This window comes from Solanum tuberosum, unplaced genomic scaffold, assembly GCF_000226075.1.
Source record: "Solanum tuberosum cultivar DM 1-3 516 R44 unplaced genomic scaffold, SolTub_3.0 scf00296, whole genome shotgun sequence".
Classification (NCBI taxonomy): domain Eukaryota; kingdom Viridiplantae; phylum Streptophyta; class Magnoliopsida; order Solanales; family Solanaceae; genus Solanum; species Solanum tuberosum.
In genome coordinates this window covers 733147-759058 of record NW_006239217.1, presented here as the reverse complement: position 1 = coordinate 759058, position 25912 = coordinate 733147, and the positions used below count along the sequence as shown (strand labels likewise).

Here is a 25912-nt window from a genome sequence, read left to right as displayed (position 1 = left end):
AATATAATAGTAATAAAATAAAAAACTAATTACAAATATAATTTAAATTTTTAATGGGAAAAGGGTAAAAAATGCCCTTAAATTATGTGAAAGGAACAAAAATGCCCTCTGTTTATAGTTTGGCTTAAAAATGCCCTTACCGTCAATACTTTGGTTCAAAAATGCCCTCCGTTTGTATTTTGGTTCAAAAATATTTTTGCCGTCAATATTTAGTCCAAAATGCCCTTATTGTAATTTAATGGAGCAAAATGTTTATTTTCCAAATTAATATATTATTAATTTCTTTTTAATACATTCTTTTTCTAATAATGTTTTTAAAAAAAAATTAGCAAATGTTTATCTTACTTCAATTCAGAAAAAAATAAAAATAAAAATATTTCTTATTTTATTATCATTATTTTTATCGTTATATAAATATAAATTAATGATGGGTATACTATGATCTTATATATATGACATGTATTATCTGTCGAAAGGGTACATGAAGTTATTCTGTTTTAATTGATAAAATGAGATTAAGAAGAAAAAAATATTTCCTACATTTTATTTGTTAAAGTGATTTAGAAGAAAGAAAACAAGAATAGTGTTCTTTAATAATATTTTAATTAGGAGGAAGATGTGTTTAAAAAGAAAAAATATATATATTTATTTTGAAAAGGGCAATTTTGACCCATTTTGTAATTATAAGGGTATTTCTGAACCAAAGTATTGGCTGCAAGGGTATTTTTGAGTCAAAATATTAATGATAAGGATATTTTTGAGTCAAACTATAAACAGAGGACATTTTTATTCCTTTCGGGCATTTTTGACCCTTTTTCCATTCTTAATTAAAACTCCGACATAGATTTAGGTTAATTTTGACCCTTTTTCCATTCTTAATTAAAACTCCGACATAGATTTAGGTTAATTTTGACATAGATTTAGGTTAATTTCCTTTCGGGCATTTTTGACCCTTTTTCCATTCTTAATTAAAACTCCGACATAGATTTAGGTTAATTAAATGCAAATGAAGACAAAAATCAGACAAAAGGAGGTTGGACGGTTCTGACCCAAAAATCAAAAAGATCTTTGGGTTGTTGGTGGGATATTATTATAATATTTGAGATTTGAGACTATAAGATATAATTCGAATCGATATTAAATTTACTAAGTTTAAAATTTGTGATTTAAAATATAGTATAAATTTATAATATTGGTAGGAATATAAAAATCTATGGGAAAATGCGTCGCATAAAGTCATTGTTTACAAATTTAAGACATGTGTCATTTTCCAAAAACAAACCTTAAAAAATACTTTTTCCGTTCATCTTTATTTGTTCATTATATTATTTTGCAATATCTAATGATATTTGACCAATTTATTAAATCAATAAATAGTTTATCATGTTGTGTCTATTTTACTCTTATTATTATATCGTGTCAAATCAATAGTGGATAACTATTGTTGAACAGAGAGAGTAGATCACATTAATTAGAACGAATGAACTATTAAATAAAATCATTTTAATAAAATATATCATCAACAGTAACACATATGATTCGATTAAAGTCTTGAAGAATTAGGAAGCTCCTATCTTTGTTTTGCTAGAAAATTCGAACTAAATATTTGTAGAAAAACTATATAACTAGAGTACTAGACATACTTTATTATCATATATATTTGGTCGTGACAGTATCTCACACTCCCACCCCCACGATCTTCAAATACCTCCACTATCTCCCTCTCTTTCTTAATCCTCTCAATCAGGGGAGGAGCTACGTGGAACCGAGGGGGTCACCGAACCCCCTCGCGGAAAAATTACACTATATATGTAAGGTCAAATTCTGATTTTATGGGTATATTAATTAAAATGAACCCCCTCAATACTAAAGAGAATGATAGCGGAATGGTCAAGGGGTTCAAGTTCCGCCTGGAAGGGCTGAGTTTGAATCTCATCAGGTGCAAATCGCAATAGTGTTTTTTCATCTTTTTTTTATGCTTTACGTTGAGAAGTTTTGGGCCCAGATTCCCAAACAAATGAAAATGCTTCATTGGTTCAATGTAAAGTTTTATCCTTTTTATTTTTCATTGTTTTCTTTTTATGCTATTTCTTCTTCTTTTTTTTCAATTTATCTTTGTTTAAATTTATTAGCCACATTCTTTGTAAATTTTTCTTTTAGATTCTTCTTATTTATATTTTTCATTTTGTTTCTACATAGTTCTCTTTATGTGTACTAAGTTGAAGAAACGATAAATTTTTATTAAATTTTAAATTGAGTTAGAAAAAATATTTATATATAATAAAGTAAATTAAATTTAACCGAACGAAGAAATATTAAAATTGTGAATAGTTTTTTAAACAAAATCTATTTAATTTAATTTTTTTTCTTTAATTTAAATGTCATTTATTTATTTTCTAAATATGTCAATTTTTACCCCTTTAAAAAATCTTGGTGATTTTTATAGTAACATAGATTGAAAGGGCACTAATTCAGAATTTTTTTAATAAAAAAAATCAAAATAAAATAAAACATGACAAAACTTAAAGAAAAAAAGAGCACAAGAATTTGAAAAAAAAAACTCGATGGAGCAGGGTAAAAAGTAAGAAGAACCTAAACGCGGCATAACAAGACAAGTTAAATTTAGCGAGTTAAGATTAATATTTTTCTTTCCCATCTCACGTATTTATTACTTTATACTTCGAACCCCCTTAGCGAACATCCTGGCTCCATCACTGCCACAACCCATGTTAGTCATTAATTTCATTTTTTTACTCTACTAATATAGTGCCACTGCTCTCAATACATGTTTGCATGTCCCAAATTCAAAACTAAATCTTGATAGTCAAAAGTATACAAAGAGGTTTTTTTTTTCATTATTCTAATATATCTTGGTTTACATCCCATTCATGTATTTGAGATAGAGTTCATATTGCTCTAAAGTTCGATTTTATAAACTTTTACAAATTAGGTTTTACATTGTTTGTTTTTGTTGTTTCTCAACTATTTACAATTAAAATCGGATGATTCTTGTTAAATGTATATCTCAGTTTCGATTCTATACCAATCCATGCCGATTATTTTGTTTGTTTTTCATTAACGGTTTTGTTATGAATTTTGTCATTGCAGGGTCTTCATCTGCCAACATTCAAAGTGAAAATAGATCTAAGTTTAGGAACAACCCAATCAAAAATCGAAGAATTATGTGCCAAACTTTAATTAACATAACAGATACACAATTAAACCCTTTAAAACTGTTGGATACACATATCTCGCCTTTAATGATACATGTATCTCGCATTAACTACCAAAGAAGGAACTGATGAAGAAGATAAAGTTTAGGGTTACACAATTATTTTGGTTTGTGATTTCGTTATTTATGAAAACCTGTTAGAGTTCACATGCAAGGATCTTGTAATCAGTTTGGGTTGTTAATTTGTCATCAATTAATCCTTTAATTAAGGAAATTGGTTACACCCCCTTTAATTCAAATTAATAACTTGTGTATCTCGACTTTTAAAATTGTCGGATACACGTATCTCACCTTTAATGATACATGTATCTCGCGGCCAAAATATGATATAGAAAGTAATATTACAAACTACCCTGAATTCTATAATTAGGATCTAAAGTGTGTTTATATAGTTTGCCTACTATTTTTTGCCTCGCTCATTTATTTGTTATTACTAAACTATCGAAAGAGAAAAAAAAGTAATAACCTCCAAAAGAAGATTTTATGTAATGATCATTCAAACCCATTAAATTCATATATGTAGATCTCGACCTAAATAAATAGAAATATTCAAAACTCATTCATAAATTAATATCCTGAAATTGGAATAAAAAGTAAATAAGAAAAGCCAATCAATCTAAACAAATCGTAATTGAAAGAGAAAATAAAGTCCTAAATTCGAATTTTATAAAATGAATATTAATGAATGGAATTGTTTATAAATACAACAATAACAATACATCAAGTGTAATTTAAATAGTTATCCTAAAATTCAGCACAAGCCACTTACTAATTGTACTTTATAGTATAACAAACTCGTATGGTAGAAATAACGCTTACTAGCTCCTTTTCAATCCTATTTTGGAAAAGTAATTCAACTATCAACATTAATGTTGATCAGACTCTTTAAAATATTATTGTATGTGTTAGATCCTTTATAAATTTACTAATTTTGAAGGATTCGACACGTACACATCGATAATTTTTAAAAGTTCCAGTAACATAAATTATCATAGTGAAATTTAAAACTTTATCAAGTGACTATTTTCAATTACAGAGACTAAAAATATAGCTATTGTGAATTTTTACTGCTTATATAAGTGATTTAGGGCGAGGAATCATATTACTCATTTCAACATGTTTTGGTACCATATATTTTATTTTATTTTCATATTGGGGATGGGGAGGGGATTACAATGCGGGAAATCGAAACTTCATCATCAAGGTGGGAGTTTAAATAGTCAATCAACTAAGCTACTAAACCTTGCTATTATTACCTCTCTTTTTTTATCAATTCAATGTCAACTCATCTCTTCTATATTTTCAGCATATATCTCTTTCACCCTTTGAAGGTAGAGGTGAAGATAAAATTGGCATACACTCCATCTTCTCGATATTTTACTCGTGAAATTACACTTATATGTTGTTGATGTTGTTGCTTTTTTATCAATTCAATTCATTTCATTTCCATTGCCGATTTCACTTGACATTCAAAATTTCAAATCATTTACCTCCTTTTAAAAAGGATTTCTTTGCGTTTACATTCAAACTGCAAGTATGTTGTGTTCGAACTCTTCAATTGATGTGTGAAAGAACCTGCATTCTATTCTTTTCCACTAACATCTCGCCCGGTAGTAGTAGCTTCCTCCTCTCGCCGTCCCGCCTTATAACAACTCTGGAACCCAAAGCAGTCTTGCAGGAGTGGTAACCCCTGTAGTAAGACTCTTCGGCCTCGTAGTCAATCTACTTATGAGCCTTATCGCCAAAGAAGGGGGAGCCTACTGAAGTTTCAAAAAAAGGAATTGAGAATCATCATAGAGGATCTGATACGAGTACGACAACACAACAATTTTGAAGAGTCCAATCAACATCGACTGCAACAGCTGCCCAACTCAGACGGGTAATTCTTCACACGTATGTTTCATCTCTGATAAGACAGATAATGAATGACCTTAAACAGAGAAATTTATCAAAATTCAAAACAACTCTGTACACCTTATTGTTCTTAACAAACACCTCGTCCATAATTTATTGCATGATAAACTGTTACTGCAATGTGTAAGATGCTTTACGACATCAGCAATATTGATCCGAAGTAGACATAAATACGTCTGGTTCAACCGGAACAATATTCGAGTATAAATTCTTCCTGTCAGAATCGATTACAATAGATATAGCAAATTCCATGTATTTGATGATATAATTCCTATTGAGCCTACAATTTCGCTAAAGAAAATGGTTAAAGAATGAAATGGAATAGCAAACGTTGAACACAGCCAACATTTTCATTTCTCACTGTCACAACCAAAGTGCACCGGATAAATATGGGGCGAGGTATGTCAGAATTAAGTTAGCAACTTCACTCGTAGTCGAGATGCAACTGCAAAGTGCAGTTCCCTTTTGCAGAATCATGGATCAGCTTGTGTACAACCTGCTTCTCCACAGCTAGTAGCATGAGCCAAAATGTGATCATTGGCCATGATTTCTACATCAACAGTACTTTCGATATCTTTCTCATATACACGACCAGAGACCATAAAGCTAACCATGCTGAAACATAGAGCAAGATCACACCAGAAGCTACAAAAGTTCCTGCCCCTGATAAACTGCAGAGAGGATAGTTACAGAGGTCAAAGAAACAAACATTCACATGAATCTTCAATCAACAATCAACATCCCTTTTCCTTCAAATATTAGCGTGAGTATAGAACAGAAAAGTTACCTGCTATCTCTGGTAAGGAGAAGGATGGTCAATGCAGTCATCTGAGTGGCTGTTTTCCACTTCCCCAAGTTATTCACAGCAACAGCCTGGAAAATTCATTATTTAATACTGGGATAACTAAATCACGAAGTGGATTACTCTTAAGAGTAAATAATAATAGGTTGATTGTGAACCTCTGAAAGTTTACCACCCTGAGAAGCTGCCCATTCTCTAACTGCAGACATAGTTATCTACAAAAAGATTTGCAAAATGAATAAAAAAAACAGTGTTTATCATTCATCCACAATGAAAAATAACTAAAGATGCAGTGAAAAGATTTTCGAGGAACATGGAAAAGCATTGTATGATGTATATTTGAGAAAAGGTAATAAAAGAGCATCATGGAAAAACAGATATTGCACCTTGAGCAAAAGCGACTACCAGGCTAAATATGGACTAAGATATCTCAAAGACCAGAAAGATCACATACTATGCAAAACTTAATAATCTAAAAATACAATAAGGTTTATCAAGAATATGCACAGTTCCAATCCATGTTCTCAAGAGCTCTCAAATGCCTCTTTCTTTTCAATCTAAGACGATCAGTGCTTGCATGTTTCAGAGAAGTTTATCCTCGCGGCATTACTTGAAATATTCATACTCGATAGTTTACTTGACACAAATGAAGAGGAACAGTTCTAACTAAATACATTTCAGCAAGAAGGATATGAATAATAGCTTCAGGGAACTCTAGAAAAAATATTGTGATTGTAATCCCACACTGTGGGAAACGATAGCAAAGATATTATCTTTTGAACAACTAAACTTATACGTGGAAAATCTATGCGTTAGAATTAAGATAATTTTTTTGATGACCGTGGTATCGGGGCCAGCTTTCACGCACCTAGAATTAAGATAATAATTCAGTTCAACACCAAAAGTACTATTAACTGCTCAACACAATTTACCTCATGATAAATGTCATTTTCATTTCCCTTATAACACAGATCTGTAGTTTCTTACTAATATACTAGAAGCTCAAATTTCTAATCAAATTTAACGTGTATGATGGATCCAATTACTATATGGTTTGAATTTTTCAGTCAAGTTCTTCTTATTCTTCCAGGCCCTTGCAACTCCACCCCAACCTCCCCCCATCACCAGAAAAAACAAGTAAAATAAAAACTGAAATGTGCAGCGGGCAATGATCCAGTGACCACCGAGAGACATGCTCCCATGCCATATAATTGTATACTGATAGAGTGAATAGAATGCTAAAAGAATCAAAACTTTTCACATCAATGCTAACAGTTTTCATGGTCCATCTAACATCTTCTATTTCCCTAAGGCCAGTGTACAATAGAATTTAACAGAAATATAATCTTAGTGAAACCTTCTGCAAATTTAAAAACTCTTTCAGAAACTCATTATCCCAAATGTTCCTCTGGTATACTGCAACAAAAATAACCATGTCGAAAATGAAAAGTGCAAGTCCGTTATGGTGTTTACACACCTACAAGAGAAAAGAACTATGACAACATAGTTCCTGATCTCATGACTATTAATATCACAAACTTAAGTTCTATTTCTGAAAAAAATACCATGTGAAAGGAAATGCAATCTATATTAGTATAAAGCGGCATTATTCCTTCACTAAATCCTCCCTCACTTGTCAGACTGTCATCCAAAGGAAGTTTTACGATATCTTGATTGGAAACCATAATGCTCTAAAGCACGTCGTTATGGCACTTTGGAACACTGCCAATGTGAAAGGAAATGCAATTATGAACAGAAGTACATTAATCCACTCACCTCCCTGCCAATTATAGCAATTGAAGGTACAGTTAGTAGCCATGGCAATTGTCCAAACAAACTAGCCTCCAAAGGTTTGGTGCACAACAAGATCAAGGTGGCAGCGACCATTAGCTGTTGAAGTCGAGAAGAGTTGTATAAAAAATGTCTGCTCTTTTATTACAAGCAATTATGCTGAAGAGTCTCAAACATTATGGATAATGGAAGCAACTTGGCTAGCAAACTGGCCAAACTTCCAGGTAATACCATGTGAGTTAAAGAATAAAGAGAAAATACCTTATCAGCCACTGGATCTAAAAATGCACCAAAGGCAGTTCCTAAGTTCATCTGGACGTGTCAAACCAGCCAATTTTGAAAGTTGAGATAAGAAATTATAATTCAAGAAGAAATGATTCTATTGAACAGCAGAAGCATGTACCTTGCGAGCAAGATATCCATCAAGCCAATCAGTTATTGCTGCAGCAATAAATATACCTGTTGTAGCAGTTGGTCCCCACCAGCTATCAACATAGAATGCTATATTAAAAAGGCTACAAAATCAGTTTTCTTTTACAGTGTATCATCTGAAAACAAATTATGCTGTCCAACCAAGAAAATAGAAAAAGTTATGAAATTCTAAGAAACTTATCCTCTCATCCTGATTTGTCCTAATGACTGTGTAAAGGGTAACAAGTGAAACTTACAATCCAAGAATTTCTGAGATTAAGTAATAAAAGAGATCAGCAAACCCGTATGCCACTCATTAGAAAAGCTTACATAAAAAGCTTACAATAGACTAATAACAAGACAACTACGTTAAATCGTCAGATATCTGAAACGCCTACTCTCTTTATTCAAATATTAAGAAGTTCTATACAGCCTTTAGATCAGAATTCAGGACAGTTTCCTCATATGTATCATCTGTTTCTTGTCTCTAATCAGTATGCACCATGCTCCTCAAGTTAGCAATTCAACAAGCAAAAGGGATTTTTTTTTTAAAAACAAATCTCTTTTTAGTTATTCCAGCTCCCAAACCATTGTTCCATTGCAAAAAGATACAACTAGTTTTTCTTAGTACACGGAATTTCGGCAGAAAATCAGTGGCTTTCTCCTCTCCCACTCATTACACCAATCATTTCACACCAAATTGAACAACTTCCTTTTTTTTCTGGATAAGTCAAATTGAGTAACTTTAATGCAAAACGAATACATACTTCCTTCTTCAATCTAAATGCATCAATCAATTCTACTAATCAACTTAAGACATTGAAACTCACAAAAAGGAGAAAATCAGCTCCAATTACACTCCAATTTCAGATATCACAACTAAATTTACAACACTGCACCCTCTCAATTAGCTAGGGTTAAACAAAACTAATTGTATCCCCCAAAAACTTACTGGTAACGAGAACCGGAATAGCGGCTACACGTCCGATTGTCAAAATTGTAGGCAGTGTGAGCAGTTTAGCAGACTTTGATGGAGCTGATGACGACGATGACGACCTCAATGTCTTCTCCCGGTGGTGATCCTTCTTGTTACCAGGTGTATAGCCCATGCCAGTGGTAGAAATATTCCTCACTGAAAAAGGGGCATACTCCTCCTTCTCCTTCTGACAGGAAAAAACTGAGACCTTCAAGAATGCCGGCACCGGAGTTGAGATCCTCCGGCAACGGTAAATGTGTGTCGGCACCACCGGAAAATTTGTTGTTGGCGCGGCGGTGGAGGAAAAGGTGCGGTAGAAATTGTAGGGCATGTGGCCATAAATAGAGACCGCAGCTTTGAGTTTGAGCCCCACGAGCATCGTCAATTTTTATTTTTTTTGGTAATAATACGCACAAAGGCTTAGGTTAGTCGAGCTGGTTGGTGAAGAGGCTTATTTTGCTAATAATGTCTTTTAACTTGCGCAATCGATCTCAATCATATTTTGGTTTTTCAATTTTGTACGTCAGTACGTGCTTTTCTCATATATCACTAGAAAGATCAGGATCTAAGATACAAAAATCTCAAATTAAATGATATATTTATATTTTATATTTTTTTTTATCTTATAAAGTTACGATTTTATAGAGTAGGTCATTTATAATTTTCTAAAAAATAAAATTTATGTTGTTTTTTTTATAAGAAATTTGTTTTTTCTACTTATAGGTGAATGTTTGGATATTTCATATGAAAATTTGAAAAAAGTATTTTTTGTTTTCAAATGAAAAAATGATAGTAATTGAAAATTAGATTGTATTTGGTCATGAATATAAATTGAAGTAACTTTTGATTTTTTGTGACTGAAAAAGGTAAAAATGTAAAATTTCTGAAAATTTCAAAATTTAACTAAAATTAATTTTGTTTTTCAATTTAACTAAAATCAACTCAAACCCTAATGAACACTCTTGCTCTGAGATCTAGTTCGGTACTCACTGCAGCCCCTCTCTGTTACTCACGGCGTTCTCCTGAAGTTCACCTCTACCGCTGCCGATTAAATCACTGTAATTTCTTCATTTAGGATTACGTTTTGTTTCATTTTTGAAGCAAACTGTTAAATTTACATTCAAATTAGATCACCGTCCTGATCATATATTCATCTCCACTTGATTAATCGCAAGGTTCAAGCAATTTCACAATCAAAGAAACGAATTGATCTCCGGAATGGCGTTAACGAACTTTATACTGACAGTTGCGGGGGTGAGCGCTGTGGTTTTACTGATGAGGAGCGACGTTAAACAGTCTGCCTCCATCTTCAAGCGCAACGTTCGTCAAATTCGCCACTGGCTTGAGGAAGAGTCTGCTTCCGCCGCTAAGTATGTCGTCTACTCGTATTTCTCTTTCCTGTTTCTAATCAAGTATTTGCTCTGTTCATTTTGTTATCTGGTTGAAGTTAGTCGTCTTGTGCTTATAGTTTGCATTTAGTCATCTCTGTTTGGATTGAAAAAGTTATCCAGTGATGAATGGTAAGTGATCAGCAAAAGAAGTGGCCATTTTCGTAGAACTAGTCGTGTTATTGTACAAGGGTAGCAGTGTGAGAAGTAACTGACTAGCTTAACACTAATCAGTTCTAGTTAGAATGTTCTTGGTTCTTTTCTTCCTGCTAATTTCCTCCATAACTCAAAATGTGCCATATCTGCTATTATACCTTTGGGTAGAAAGAAAGTACCCTGTTGAAGAGAAGAATGGAAGTTACATAATGGTTTATATTCTTCTTCAACATTAGGCCGGTCAAAAGGTCTTAAAACGGTTCGGTTCAGTTGGTCATTCCACTCGCACATTTAGTGTTCAGCCCCCTTTGCTATTGGTAGTACAGCTCGACAACTGGCCAATTAGTGTCCAAGCATAGAGAAAAGTTGTTGCCACATTTTGCTTGTAAACATTGGAGCTCTATCACTGATGATGTCTTCTGGTATACCATGAAGCTTGTATATGATATCCAAAAATAGTTTTGGAATATGATAGCAAAATTCAATGCATAATAACATGAAACAATATGTTTTATTCTTCTATAGTTAGAAGCCTAAGTCCCATAGAACTGTTTTATGAATTTTATTCAAAAACTCTTTCTCCTTGCGCTTCTTTTTTTTCATTCATCATTTCTCGTCTTCCCTTGTATCTTAATCTTTGATCATCTCATTTTTTCATATTTGTTTCTCTTTATATTGAATCCTTCACTTTTGCTTGTTTGGTTATTAGTTGCAGTCATCATTCTGTTTGTGTGAATGAGATAGACGTGACATTCCATTGATATTCTTGTAGGGGGATGGAGAAGGCAAAGCCGAAGGAGATACCTCAGAAGGACATCCCCAAAGACGACAAACACTAGATTGATTCCTCTGTCGAAATACATGCTTATCAGATGCCTTGCGATTTCTCAACTACCATTTCAAATTTTGTTCCATAACATATGACTAATTTAGACTCCCCATTAGTGTATGTATCCTGTTAAATATACTTTTGCCATTTTTGGTATTGGCAAAATGAGTTATTTTCACATACTGTGTCACCATAGAGCTTTCAAAATACTAATTGACATGAACTGAACTCTCTTGTAAGATGTAATAATCATGATCTCTCAGATTCTCTTGTATCTTTGAAGCTACTAGGTCAAATAACATTTGAGACATCAGTTGTTTTTTATTTTGTTTCCCACCCAGTATTTGGTACTCGCATTGGAGCCTGACTATTTCGGATTAGCGATGTGTGGGTCCATTCGGGGAGAAGCGCTCCCTACCAAACTTAGAGTTCAACAATTTTTTTCCTTTTTGATGATGAAAAAATGGTTACAGGTCCTTTAACTTGTAACCTATCTTCTACCGGCAATTATATTGTTTGTTAATGAAACATTGGAAGCTCTCTTTTTGTTCACTTTTACTTGATAATGATTATAAGTATTTTATTATAATATCCATATCAATTGATGTATAGTTTTAAGTTATAGAAATGATTTAGAGAATAAATAATTAATATTGGAAGTAAAACAATTTTTTTAACGTGTTAAAAGTGATAGCTAAAAATAAAAAAGAGACTATTTTTGAAATATTAAACAAGTAAAAGTAAAGACAGTATTGTTTTGAGTTATGGAATATTTACTATTGAAGAAACTAGCTAGCATGTACAGATAAAAGTGTTACGACCCGAATATGGCCATTCGATCCTAACATAAGGTATCTAATCAAAGTAAAAGTAGGAAACTGGTACCCACCCTTAATTCACTCCAATCGATATGCTTTTATACAATTAAGTTCAATCTAATAGAAAGGAAGTCGTAGCCTACCTTAAGGCCAACCGCGCGCGCTCCAAATCACTTTGTCGGAGCTTTTCCTTCCCGAACGACCCTTGAACGCTGTCACTCTATCAAATATAGGATCACAACGTTAGTACGGTCGTTTAGACACCAAAATCACAACAAACGGAGACGGGTCAATTTTGGAGTCAAAACGGAAATCGTGGGACCCGCACCAAACTGTTCGGATTTGACTCCGTCAAGTACCCCAAACTTGTGTTCCAAAATGGAACACAATTCGGGGCTCAAAACGCAGCAAAACAAACATGCAAGGAAAAATCACATTTTAATCAACTTAAAAGAAAACATGCAACAGTCTAAACTCAAAATTTACGAGAACCGAAAGGTGCCCAGCACTCCTTGAACACTCCACGACGTAGCCACGACAATTCCCAACATGTGGGACTTCGAATCACCCAAAACCGAGCCAAAATGAGTGAGATATGACCAAAACAAGGATGCCAAAAACAAAAGGTCGAAAAATGGCATAACAGTCAGGTTTATAATCAAATTTACCTCGAACGACGTGCATCTGACAACTTCCGAACACTCTACAGCGAAGCCATCGAAAATACGAAGCTCCCGTACTTCGAATCGCCTAATTCGATTGAGAGATGAGAGAGATATGAGGATTTTAAGTTTGGAAAATGATTGCTGATATTTCTGCATTTTATAGCAGATTTTTCTGCATTAACTTTCCAAAAACTTAAAACTCCGACGGGTGCTCCAATCTCGTTCGGAACTCCGTGCATGCAAATGAGATAAGCAACCATACCAAATTCAATATTCCGGACTCAATGGCACAATCGAAATTTCCATACGAGGTCATCTTGACAAAAAGTGGGTCCCATACCCAACCGTCATTTTAAGTCAAAAACCACAAAAGGGCTCGGAAAAATATCGGAAACCTTGGGACACAAAAGAAGGGTCAATCTAGACCAAACTCCGACATTCCGGAGCTAACCGCGCTGACGGAATTCTCATCCGAACGCGTTTACTCAAAATGTTGACTAAAGTCAAACTTAGGCTTAAACTTAAAGTTAGAACGCCTAATCGCACAGACTCACATTGAAAACCTCGGGAGTCATGCCGACCATGTTACAAGCCTAAAATGACCCTTCCGGAGCTGATGAAATCGTCAGAATTGGATTATGATGTCATCTTCTTGAACTTTTGATCAAAAATGATCATTCAAGGTTCATAAGCTCCAAAAACACTAAAACTCGCACAATAACCAAATGAACGACCAGGTGACTGAACTCTCACTCCCAGCAAGTCATAAATGACTTAGGGTCGCTACATGAATGCTCTAAACGACACACAAAAGGCAAAACACAGAAATGACTAGGAGGGTCGTTACAATATTGGTACTCATGCAACACTCTGCATCTACTTCGTGATGTAGGTCCCAGTACCAGTTACCAGTTGTAATTAGTTCCAGCCTTCTTTTGCAGCTGTGACTCAGAGACGAGGGTGAGCACTTGGCGTTTTGGGTTTGTTCTGTCTCTTTATTTTGTTTTAGCTAGTCTTGTTACTTTTGAGACACGCTCTGTGTGGTCCACTTTTGGGACTTGTACTCTTTATTAGATAGCTCTGTACTAGTGACTTCCAAGTTCTGGGAGGGATTTCTGTATATATATTTTTTTGGTTTGCTTCCACCTTGTTGTCGTTGTTTAGATTATTGTTTTCGCTAGTTTCTGCCTTTATGCTCATTGCTTGATGTTCTGGGTTACGGGTTGACTTACTTACTGGTAGGGTATAGTAGGTGTCATCATGACTCGAGAAATCGGATCGTGACAAAAAGGAAGTTGCTCAAATAACAAGATTGTGCGTTCGAGTTATCAAACGACCAAAAAGGTGGAGGCATGAGCATGTTGATTATTGTAACCACCAGTATTAGATTTGTCAAAAACTTACTTTTTTGTTTCTTTGGCATGCAATCACTAATCAATTACTCCTTTTGTCCTAATTAGTCACAAATCAATCACTCATTTTGTCTTAATTTTTAGATTTTTTAAGTGTAGATTTTTTTTTTCTTAAAAGAAATATATAAACTAAAATTGTAAAAATCTAGCCAAAATTGACTATCTAGTAAAATCAACACAAATATTCTTCATAAAATAAAGAGAGTTAAATAAAAAAAATGGAGAAAAAGGAAAAGTTGCTATTTAAAAAAAAAATGAAACATTGATTAACACTCGTATTTTATCATAATATCTATATTAATTTGATTAGTATAGTCTTAAGTCTTGAAAAATAATTTTGAAAATAAATAATTAATAATGAAAGTAAAACAAAAAAAATACAGTTGTCTTTTCTTCCTGTATTGAAATGACAAATAAAAATAAATGAAGAAATAACTTTTATTTGACTAAAAATAAATTAGTGAAAACACCATTTATTTTGAAACGGAGCAAAAAAAAGTAAAGAGTTTTTTTTTTTGGAGTTTGGACAAAAGTCAGGGGCCAAGTGGCCAATCAATGGGGCCTAGTTCATTTTAACCTGATCCACCATCCCTGAGATCTCTCTTTTTTTCTCAGAAAATCTCTCCCCTTTTTTTTTCACTCACACTCTGAACTCCGTGTTAAGGAATCACACAGCACATACCGTCAGAATAACGTGACGCTAAACTCGCTCTCTTCCATGTGAGCATGGAGCATTTGAGTAGAATGCTAGCAAAAAAAAGTTGAAAATTCAGTTGAAATAGAGTTATTTTTCGGATTTTACGGAGAATTTTAAGGGGGAAAGAGGTTTGAATCAGTGTTGACGGTGAGGATTTTGGAGAATTGTTATTTGTATGATGACGAAGACGAATGCTGAAACAACTGTGTTGAATCCTTGCATCATTTCTTTCGATCATAAGAGGTATACGTACAGTCAGTTCGTTTTTCTACCTTTTCACATTGTATATCTGTTTGTAAATCGTTTTGATCCATTGTCTGAAGCTGCTGGATTCTGGATTACACTTCACCGGACCAAAAAAAAAATGGAAAAAAATGATGATATGTAGTGCTGAAAATGAACTTTATTTAGATTAGGCATAATATATAAACAGATACTCAAATTTGCCCTGAGCTGACAAGTTAACACTACAACTTATGAAATGATCATCTGGAAACCTCTAAAATTTATGTGTATTGTGTCCATGAGACACAGTGAGCACAAGTTGGAGTGTTTAGTTGTAGTTGAGGTGTCTAGATGTGTGCAATCAAAGTTGAAGTGCTTAATTGCTAGATGAGGCGAAGTTTGAGTACTTGTTTATGTATTATGTCTTTAGATTATTGTAATTCTGTTTTGATAAATGAGTTTAAAGTGAGTATTGATTAGTATGACCGAGATTTGAAGTGTTGAATAGCAATTTTGAGTGTTTGGTGAAGCAGTGGATACTAACTGAGTGTTTTCTCGATAATTTGTGTTTACTAATTTTATCAGCTATTGCAGAAGCTGCTGGCTGGTAAACAATTAAACAAGTGAAGTGGCAAACAGTCGGTTGTTGTGTTCAATTAGCTTGCATTGTCTTATTTTGATTTTTATAATGCTGTCATGAAACTTTTGAAAAAATAAATTCATTTTGAAAAATAATGCTCAATTATGAAGAAATATCTAATTTAATGTATTTTTTTGGGAAATTCTTCTCATCAAGATTTTTGTTTCAATCAAGCTTTCTTCTACAAAAGTTTTTGACCAATGACTATCAATATGAACAGGGATGCTTATGGATTCTCTGTACGGCCTCAGCATGTACAAAGATATCGTGAATATGCTAATATCTACAAGGTACTATCTTGTCATGATTACAGGTTTTAGTAATTAATGTCCTATTTATTGGTGAGAAGTTTGTGTAAAGTAGAGAGAAGGGATAGAAGAAAGAAGAGCATTCAACTAAACGAATTTTCATCCAACTAATTAGCCACACAAGAAGCATAAAAAAACCCAGCTGAACGATGTTGAGAAGCTTCCGTCCATTGTACTTCTACCACAGTTCTCAGCAACCATGCAAAACTTTTCTTTGATTTATAGAAAAAAATCTTTTTCTGATTGTTATAATCTGTTTGTGTTGTTTTTAGGAAGAAGAGGAAGAGAGGTCAGATAGGTGGAATGACTTTTTGGAACGTCAGGCAGAGTCTGCCCAATTGATCATAAGTGGGGTGTCTGTAGACGGCAACTCCAGCAGACCTGATACTGGATCATTGTTGCAGAAGGCAAGCTCCTTTTCACAGAATGGAGATGAAGACAATAATCAAACCGTAGAAAAGCGTGGTTCTGAGGGTCATCTTGAAGGTGCAATAGAGAAGGATGATACAACAACCTCAGTTGTGAGAAAAACTCATCAGGCCCAAATATGGTCGGAGATCAGACCAACTCTACATGCCATTGAGGATATGATGAGCATTCGTGTAAAAAAAAAGGTAAATTTGGCCAAAAATGAGCAAGACCGTGGTCTGCAGGAACATCCTCTTGCAGTTGAAGAGTCTGGTGCCACAAAAGGAGAATCTGAAGAGGACTCAGAAGACGAATTTTATGATTTAGAAAGATCAGAATCTATGGACAAATTAGACGTGGGTTCCATGCAAGATATTTCTCTAAATGAAAATATTAGTCATTTGGCTACTAAATGTCAAGAGTCTTTACCATCTTGGAAAGAAGAACTGGAGTGTCTTGTTCAAGGTGGAGTACCCATGGCTCTCAGGGGAGAGGTTAGATAAAATGCTCAAAATCTTCTTATGGTGTTTCTCCTTGAGTTATCTGAGTTCATGCATCAGCTTTATTTGTATATTTTTGACACTTGCATCACAGCTTTGGCAAGCCTTTGTGGGTGTAAAGGCACGTAGGGTGGAGACCTATTACCAGGATTTGCTTGCTTTAGGCACTAAACCTGGTAATAATGCAGAGGATATAAGCACTGTATCAAAGGATGGAAGTTATGTGGAACCAAGCATAGATACTGCATTTCTTCCTGAAAATTGGAGAGGGCAAATTGAGAAGGTCATTGAACATGCTACTTTTTTTTTCTCTTTCCAACATGCTACTTATCGACCTTTTTTTTCAGTAACCACAACACTTTATGTAGCTGTTGGGTTAGTATCCATTTTGGCTTCAATCTTGCCTTGCTCTTTTGACGCAGGATCTACCCAGAACATTTCCTGGACATCCAGCTCTAGATGAGGATGGAAGAAATGCTTTAAGGCGTTTACTTACTGCCTATGCTCGGCATAATCCCTGTGTAGGCTACTGTCAGGTAATTCTATTGCTAGTGGTCTCTTACTCTTTTTTGTGGGTGGTAGTGCGGGACTAATTGTGTTTGCTTTGATGTTTGACATTTGGATGGACCATGTGGCATAAGACTTGGCAAATCAAAAATCACAAACTGGCTATCGATTGAGTTTTGGTATTAATTTATCGCCTTATTGGAGAGCTAGAAATATCTAGTGCCACATTTTTCTTTCTTGATTGATAACTGGTGCGAGGTTTTTTTCAGATATCTTTAGAGAAGATATAATGATAGTTGCTGAATTTTGTAATACTGCCCAAAGCATTCTTTGTCTTCAGTTGCTACATCACCAGTTTCTGATTGAATTTTATATTTTACGGTGTCGTTTAGATTCTTCTTTGAAATCTTTTCGCAATCACATAACAAAAGTTGAGATGTGTTTTGGGAAGCACCACATAAATGTTTTTTCGGAAAAGGGTCAAAATTGCCCCTGAACTATGTGAAATAGACCACTTATACCCTCCGTTGCATTTTGAGCTCAAAAATACCCTTACTCTTATCTCTAGAGACCACAAATACCCCTCAAAAGTTAACAACCCAAGTTTTTAATGACATGGCAAGCCATGTGTGACTGATCCTTCCACCTAAGCTGCCAACTAGGATTACCACTAACTTTTTTTAAAAATTTAAATCTCCTAAAATTGTATTAATCCAACAAAAAAAACAAGAACAAAGTTAATATTATCGAGCCGTAAATTTTCCGTCATACATACAGAAGATACAGGTATGTTATACAAAAAATCATCCTATCAAGTTAGATGTATTATATATTAGTTATTTATCAAGTGGAAATATACTTGGTTAATAGTTAAACTACGATGAAAAGATACTTTTAACGGCAATAAATATAAATATTAATAAAGAGTGGTAAATATTTACGTAATTAAAAATAAAAGGTTTTTAATTAAAATTATAAATATTTTTTATGTAATTAAAAATAAAAGATTTATTTCTAATTTTAGAAGGATTTCTAATTGTTGGAAATCCTAGTTGGCAGCTTAGGTGGAGAGATCAGTCCCACATGGCTTGCCATGTCATTAACAATTTGGGTTATTAACTTTTGAGGGGTATTTGTGGTCTCTAGAGATAAGAGTAAGGGTATTTTTGAGCTCAAAATGCAACGGAGGGTATAAGTGGTCTATTTCACATAGTTCAGGGGCAATTTTGACCCTTTTCCGAAAAAACATTTATGTGGTGCTTCCCAAAACACATCTCAACTTTTGTTATGTGATTGCGAAAAGATTTCAAAGAAGAATCTAAACGACACCGTAAAATATAAAATTCAATCAGAAACTGGTGATGTAGCAACTGAAGACAAAGAATGCTTTGGGCAGTATTACAAAATTCAGCAACTATCATTATATCTTCTCTAAAGATATCTGAAAAAAACCTCGCACCAGTTATCAATCAAGAAAGAAAAATGTGGCACTAGATATTTCTAGCTCTCCAATAAGGCGATAAATTAATACCAAAACTCAATCGATAGCCAGTTTGTGATTTTTGATTTGCCAAGTCTTATGCCACATGGTCCATCCAAATGTCAAACATCAAAGCAAACACAATTAGTCCCGCACTACCACCCACAAAAAAGAGTAAGAGACCACTAGCAATAGAATTACCTGACAGTAGCCTACACAGGGATTATGCCGAGCATAGGCAGTAAGTAAACGCCTTAAAGCATTTCTTCCATCCTCATCTAGAGCTGGATGTCCAGGAAATGTTCTGGGGCAATTTTGACCCTTTTCCGATGTTTTTTTTTAATAGTGTTACCGGATAAAATTTCAAATGATAGCTACCCCGCATTGGAGCTTCTGAGAGTTAGTAATAATTGTAGCCTGAATGAAATGCTTTGCACATTCTTTTGAATGCCTATCACTATTACCTATCAGGGAACCAAAAGATCGTAAAAGAAAATCCGTGGGAGAACCTTTTTTTGAAAATTTTCTTACAAGTAAGATAGAACAGAAAGATATAAAGGGGGAAACTTTATATCATGATCGTAAACATGATGATACATTTCCAGTTCCATAAGAAGGTCTTATTCTTTCAACTTGTGGTTCACCTGTCTGGGCAATACACAAGCTGTCTTTTTCTAAGTGGACTAGATTTTCTCAGGATCGTATCATTTACCCTTCGGTATTTCTCAGTTTTGCTCGTTTGATAATGCAGGCCATGAATTTTTTTGCTGGTCTGCTATTGCTTCTAATGCCCGAAGAAAATGCATTTTGGTATGTTTTGAACTTCATCTACATCTTGTTCTCCTAGATGGATGTGTCTTCAATTATGTTCTACAAAGGTGCTTCTCAGTAGTTTTCCGCTTCCAAAAGGAAGAGGTTATAATTGCAATTCAGAGTTGGAACAACTTTTGTGTTCTTTAATACCTTGTACTTTAAGAGTTTTATTTGGTCTGACGTGCAAAATGCGTTTCACTCCTGTGGAATTAAAATGTTGATAAACTTGCAGGACTCTAGTGGGGATTCTAGATGATTATTTTGATGGCTATTACTCAGAAGAGATGATAGAGTGTCAGGTGACAATCAAGTTTTGCTTCTACTTGCTGCAGTTCACATAAATTGCATTGTGAGAAATATAAAGATCACAATTTAATTTGCTACACTCTCTCTCATCAGGTTGACCAACTTGTTCTTGAGGTGTTGGTGCGGGAGAAATTTCCAAAATTGGGTATGTCTCTTGTTCTCACTTTCTTAATTCAAGCTCATTTTCCAAATTTCTGTTGATTATATTGCTTGCCATATGTTTTGACTTCCCAATTGATGCAACTGTGCAGTTAATCATCTTGATTACCTGGGAGTTCAGGTAGCATGGGTTGCTGGACCATGGTTCCTCTCCATATTTATGAACATGCTTCCATGGGAAAGTGGTCAGTTGGTTTATCTTGCCTTGAAAATTCTGATCTATAGTATGGCTGGTATTACATATTTATAGGTTTTAAGTTGATGAGATATTCAGTTTGAGGTCATTTGCCTGAACCTTCTTCTTGGCTCTCGAATTGTCTTACTGGTTATTTACCCCCTTTCTTATGTTTCTTTTTTGGTTTTAGTCCTCAGAGTCTGGGATGTACTTCTGTTTGAAGGAAACCGAGTGATGTTATTCCATACTGCACTTGCTTTGATGGAGCTTTATGGTAATTTTTTTAATTCATGATAGTTGGAAAGTTTCTAAACATTGTGTTAATGCAAGCTTCTTTTCTTCTTTGCCATTGCTGTTCAATTCACTTGTTTGTGGAGCTCAAAAGTGATGTACTCATTCGTTATTCAGGACCTGCATTAGTTACCACAAAAGATGCAGGGGATGCAGTTACCCTGTTGCAGTCACTTGCTGGCTCCACATTCGATAGCAGTCAACTGGTGCTGACAGCCTGCATGGGCTATCAAAATGTTAATGAAGCTCGATTAGAAGAACTAAGAAATAAGCATCGACCAGCTGTGAAGGCTGCTGTTGAAGAGAGGTTCAAAGGACTTAGAGTTTGGAGGGACTGTCAGGGGTTAGCTTCTAAACTCTCCAGTTTTGAGCATGATCCTGGATCTGTAATTGTTGGAACCACTGGAACAGATAAAAAAACTGATGAAGTGATGAATAGTGATGCATCTAGTTATGTGGATGAACTTCACATGAACCTTAATGGTAATGTGGAAACAGATTCTGCTCCAGATCTCCAAGAACAGGTAACTTTCATCCTATTTTCCCATACATATTCCATTGAAGCCTGTCTTTTCAACTTTTTGCACCTCTTTTCCTGATCGTCTTTTATAATTCCTGGTTCACCTGCTTTATCTTCTTTTTGCTTAAATGGGGACTTCAGAATTTGTTTCATACAATTATCTGGAATGGCAGAATGTACTGAAATTAATTCTTCTTTCCAGCAGTATAGAATTATTCATATAGAATATGTGCTCATAGGTGAAATTTGGATGGTCACTAACAAAGTAAGGATTTTGGAGCAAGATACTACTCCCTTTAAGTAAATACTGCTTTAAATGGGAAACTATGAATGAATCGCCTGATAAAGCAGAACTTGACTGGGCAGTGAGCTGGATACCTCATTTTGAAGGGAACTTCTCCTGGTTAGGAATTTTTATTAGAAGGACTAAGGACTGTCCTTGAAGCAGGACCTTTAATTTTTCTTTACACCAAATCGATTTAAGCTTAGTTTACAAATCAATATGTACCTAAGGTCGGGATGTACGAACAAATTGAAAAAGAGAGCGGATTAATTGGAGTTCATAACTATTAGAGTTTTAGTGATGGGGATATATGCGACCTTTTTACTTAAAAGTGATCTAGCTTGCTAATGTGTAAGTAGCTTGCTGCACCAAGATAATGAACGTCGATTGAATTTCTAATGGTAAAACATGCACAAGTTTTCTCCTTCTACTTTCTTTAAATTGTTTTCATTTCCCTCCACTCCCTTTCTATATTCCTACTTCCAACTTATTTTTTCGGTATTATCCTTTTCTGTTTTATTTCATTCTGAGTTTATACAAGTGTGTGCGAGTAAGTGATCAGTTGTTCTGGAAATCCTCAAAGTTATATTCCCAATATCTGAATATCATAACCTATTGTTTGAGTTGGTCATCCACAATTCTGATTTCCATCTATTTTGCATACATTGCTACATGACCTTAATCAGGTGGTCTGGCTGAAGGTTGAGTTGTCCAAGTTGCTGGAGGAGAAAAAATCTGCTGAACTCAGGTGCATATTTCGTGTGTTCATGCTACTTTATCTAGTGAGGCAATATTGTGCAGGTTGACTTTTCTCAAAACTAGTCCTGGGAGAGTTGGAGTTCCAGTGTTAGCTTAGCTTTCCTTTGTGTTCCTTAGGAATGTGCTGATTTTGAAACAGCTAAGTAATATACTTTTGGGTAAATTTTCAAAAATTTATGATCTATGCTACAATCAAGCTGTAACCTATATCTGAAGCCAAATGTTGTACTTCGACTGCATCAACAATGACCTCTTTTTCATAGTTTAAGTAAAAGGTAGAAGTGAAAAAAGAACTGAGGCCATGTCTCTGCCCTTTCTGCTCATCAAAATCCTGCCTCTTGTGATTTTCTACCACCTTTTCTCCTTATTCTTGTCCTTCCCGTAGCGCTGTCAATATTCAGGTTTGGGGCAGTGAGACCAGATTATAACATGGGAAGGTGGTGCAAATTTAACTATTCAAAAGGTAATTAGGTTCAGCTACAATTGTCTCAAGGGCGAGGGGTATCTCATCCCTGCCAGCCTCAAGCTCACTGAAAAAGTCGCAAAAACTCTTATCCAAGAAATGGAAAATCATGATGTTTGCTGAGTTGCAGTTCAATTGTCCATTTAGGGAACCTGTTAAACTGTAGAAGGTTTCATTGAAGTTGAATATTTCTCAACTTCTGCTGCAAATCTAATTTGAGAGCTTTCAGAATGATGAAATCTTTTACCTTTTTGTGTGTATAGGAAGCTAAGGGAACTAGATCTCATATTGATTGGGGACTGATCCTTTTCCTCAATTTTTCCCATGTCCACAGAGCTGAGGAGTTGGAAACAGCATTGATGGAGATGGTCAAGCAGGATAACAGGCGGCAGTTGAGCGCACAGGTACTTAAGAAGCTGCTTTATAAATCAATTATGTGCTTTCTTCAGAGCAGGAAATCATATCCCCAGCTCATCTCCTATCAAGTACCAACCCCCCAAAACAAAGGAAAAATAATAACCCAGATTCCAGTCCATTCCTTCAAGCTTGCATTATGCGCCTTTCCTGTTTATAGAGCTGGTCTAACATTTATAATTTCCTCCTGCTTACATTGAAATCCCAGATTGAACTTCATTCCTGACAGTAAATACAACTTTCATCCTGAATATACACCTGAACCACATTCATCGATAAATAACACAATGTGCCATGAATCCTTTTGGCTTACTGTGAGTGTGACTATGTGCTTGCATACATCTTTTCGGTATGGATAGAAGACTTGAGGAATTTCTAGATGGTTAGCACAATAGACTGCATCACCATTACCTGCTGTGCATTTGGATTTAGAGCTTTTATATTTATTTGCTTTAGTCTTTTTTTCCTCATATTCTGCTTCATAATATGTTGATTGCTTTTTGGCATATATCGTCTTCCTTTTCCTTGAAAAAATTGAATTTATCACAATTACATCTGAACATTGACATTTTCTGTTGGACTCAGGTTGAGCAATTAGAAAGACAGGTTGCTGAGCTTCGAGAGGTCCTTGTTGCTAAGCAAGAGCAAGAGAATGCCATGCTTCAGGTGACAATTTTTGTCACTTGTTTGATGATGCATTGTAACATTATCTCCTAACCTCTATTTCTTTAAATTTTGGGTTTATCTATTTATTGTAGGTTTTGATGAGGGTGGAGCAAGAACAGAGAGTAACAGAAGATGCTCGTATATTTGCTGAACAAGAGGCAGCAGCTCAAAGACATGCCTCTCAATTGCTACAGGTTTCTTCTTTGATCGAATTTCGTGGTGAAACATTTTGATTTCTAGTTCTTAATCTGGGAATTCTTACTCAGCCGGATTCTTTGTGATTTTCTTCTCAAACCTGTCTAGTTCACAATTTCATGCATGATGGCGGAATTTAAATTGGAAATATGACATTTGTTGGCTGATATATTGAACATCCTGCGTGTCTTTGCAACAACCTGCAGGAAAAGTATGAAGAAGCCATCGCTTCCCTTGCTGAGACGGAAAAGAGGGTGGTTATGGCAGAATCGATGTTGGAGGCTACCTTGCAGTACCAATCTGGACAAGATAAAGTACTACCTTCTCCAAGGTATATACACATACTTACATGTTCTAATTTTGTCGCGTTGTTAAACACTATGCCCTGGTGATTGTGGTGTTATTTTCTGCAACTGCTTCATTGGTTGCCAAAGGACAATACATGCCTATGTATGTAGTAATAAGAAAAGCATACTACCTTCATTAATGCATAACTTGTATTTTGTGTAACATGGAAGAATATGTTCTTTTATAGATCTACGCAGCAAGTTTCATCTCCTGTAGGGGGCAACCAAGAATCATCACTAGAGATACCTGCTAGAAAGATCAGTTTGCTCTCAAGACCGTTTGGACTTGGCTGGCGTGACAGCAACAAGGTATGTCCTAAAGTTTCTCCAATTTAGGGATGAAATCTAGTTGATTGGGTCATCCCCTTTCTATTAGACATCACATGTGCACTTGTAAGACTGCCAGACTCCTCCAGCCTTCACGATTTTTGATAGATATATACCTAAATACTAATGAAATCGCCATATATTTTCATACTTTCTTGTGTAATATATCCATGTAACACATACGTAATTCCAAAGTGCAAAAGAAGTTGGGATGCAATTATCCCTTTTAAAGAATTAGCATTTGATAGTATAACCGCAGATTATCTTACATAAAAGTCACATAACCCCAGACTTCTCATAGGTGGTTGAAGTTGTAGTAGTATGGCTTTCATAAAACAACAATATACCCAGTGTAATCCCACAAGTGGGATGTACATAGACCTTACCCCTACCTTAGTGAGGTAGATAGGTTGTTTCCGATAGACCATCAACTCAAAAGAAAACTTTCAACAAATCATAATTGCAATAATAATATGACAATAAATAACAAGATACAAAGCAAATGAGACAACAGGTAGTAATATACACTGAAAAATATATAAGTCTTCTCGTTTCTTTGTTCCTTAACAGCCAAACTAACGGGCTGGTTCTAATATCCGGTATAAAAATAATTGAGTGAAACAGGGGAAGCAGGCAGAGGAGGTTAATGACACCAAAACTGTGAATGAGGAGCAGAAGGAAATAAATGACCATCAGTTTGAGAAGAAAACACAAGAGGCCTAAAGATGCAGATTCATATAATGACGCCAAATGTCGAATGCCCTCAATATTGGTCACTATATTTTTATAATAGAGGTGATAATTTTTGTATTCAGTTGCTTATTCATTAAAGTAAGACAATAATCAGTAAAATGGTGTAAAGAAAAAAAAGGGCATTTGGGTTACTGTATTTGTAAAATCATTCTCAATCTTATGTATTTCTCCCTTGAATTGTATATCTTGCTGGGTGCCCAAGTTGTCCAATCACTTGATGACAAAGTATGGAAGAAATTACTAGTCCCCTCACCCCCATCCCCACCCCCACCCCGTTAATGC

The 25912-nt window shown here is 34.9% G+C and overlaps 3 protein-coding genes and 1 non-coding gene across 5 annotated transcripts; 2 read left to right on the top strand and 2 right to left on the bottom strand.

Moving 5' to 3' along the window:
- Nucleotides 1-5213: 5213 nt before the first annotated feature.
- On the bottom strand, nucleotides 5214-9625 carry LOC102579477 (CDP-diacylglycerol--glycerol-3-phosphate 3-phosphatidyltransferase 2-like). Its single transcript, XM_006359283.2, has 7 exons — nucleotides 9103-9625; nucleotides 8143-8240; nucleotides 8001-8051; nucleotides 7725-7838; nucleotides 6107-6163; nucleotides 5934-6019; nucleotides 5214-5817 (listed from the first exon to the last, which is right to left on the bottom strand). The coding sequence occupies exons 1-7, from the start codon at nucleotides 9503-9505 to the stop codon at nucleotides 5697-5699; spliced, it is 930 nt and encodes a 309-aa protein (XP_006359345.1). The 5' UTR covers nucleotides 9506-9625; the 3' UTR covers nucleotides 5214-5696.
- Nucleotides 9626-10052: 427 nt separating this feature from the next.
- Nucleotides 10053-11826, top strand: LOC102578926 (uncharacterized). 2 transcript variants are annotated; one of them, XM_006359282.2, is made up of 3 exons: nucleotides 10053-10184; nucleotides 10302-10496; nucleotides 11443-11826. In XM_006359282.2, the coding sequence occupies exons 2-3, from the start codon at nucleotides 10345-10347 to the stop codon at nucleotides 11507-11509; spliced, it is 219 nt and encodes a 72-aa protein (XP_006359344.1). In that variant the 5' UTR covers nucleotides 10053-10184; nucleotides 10302-10344; the 3' UTR covers nucleotides 11510-11826. The 2 variants fall into 2 exon arrangements, with proteins under 2 accessions (XP_006359344.1, XP_006359343.1); XM_006359281.2 differs by having other exon boundaries at nucleotides 10053-10496.
- A 1691-nt stretch (nucleotides 11827-13517) lies between these two features.
- Nucleotides 13518-13565, bottom strand: MIR8032C (microRNA MIR8032c). The gene has a single exon (NR_130391.1). It is a non-coding gene; the product is annotated as a microRNA MIR8032c (primary transcript).
- Nucleotides 13566-14962: 1397 nt separating this feature from the next.
- Nucleotides 14963-25882, top strand: LOC102578585 (rab GTPase-activating protein 1-like). The gene is made up of 18 exons (XM_006359280.2): nucleotides 14963-15334; nucleotides 16177-16246; nucleotides 16537-17166; nucleotides 17267-17455; nucleotides 17595-17708; nucleotides 19911-19969; nucleotides 20205-20271; nucleotides 20372-20423; nucleotides 20530-20622; nucleotides 20803-20886; nucleotides 21021-21427; nucleotides 22393-22454; nucleotides 23263-23332; nucleotides 23928-24008; nucleotides 24101-24202; nucleotides 24410-24534; nucleotides 24739-24859; nucleotides 25502-25882. Exons 1-18 carry the CDS (start codon nucleotides 15267-15269, stop codon nucleotides 25598-25600), a joined length of 2493 nt encoding a protein of 830 aa, XP_006359342.1. The 5' UTR covers nucleotides 14963-15266; the 3' UTR covers nucleotides 25601-25882.
- Nucleotides 25883-25912: the final 30 nt, after the last annotated feature.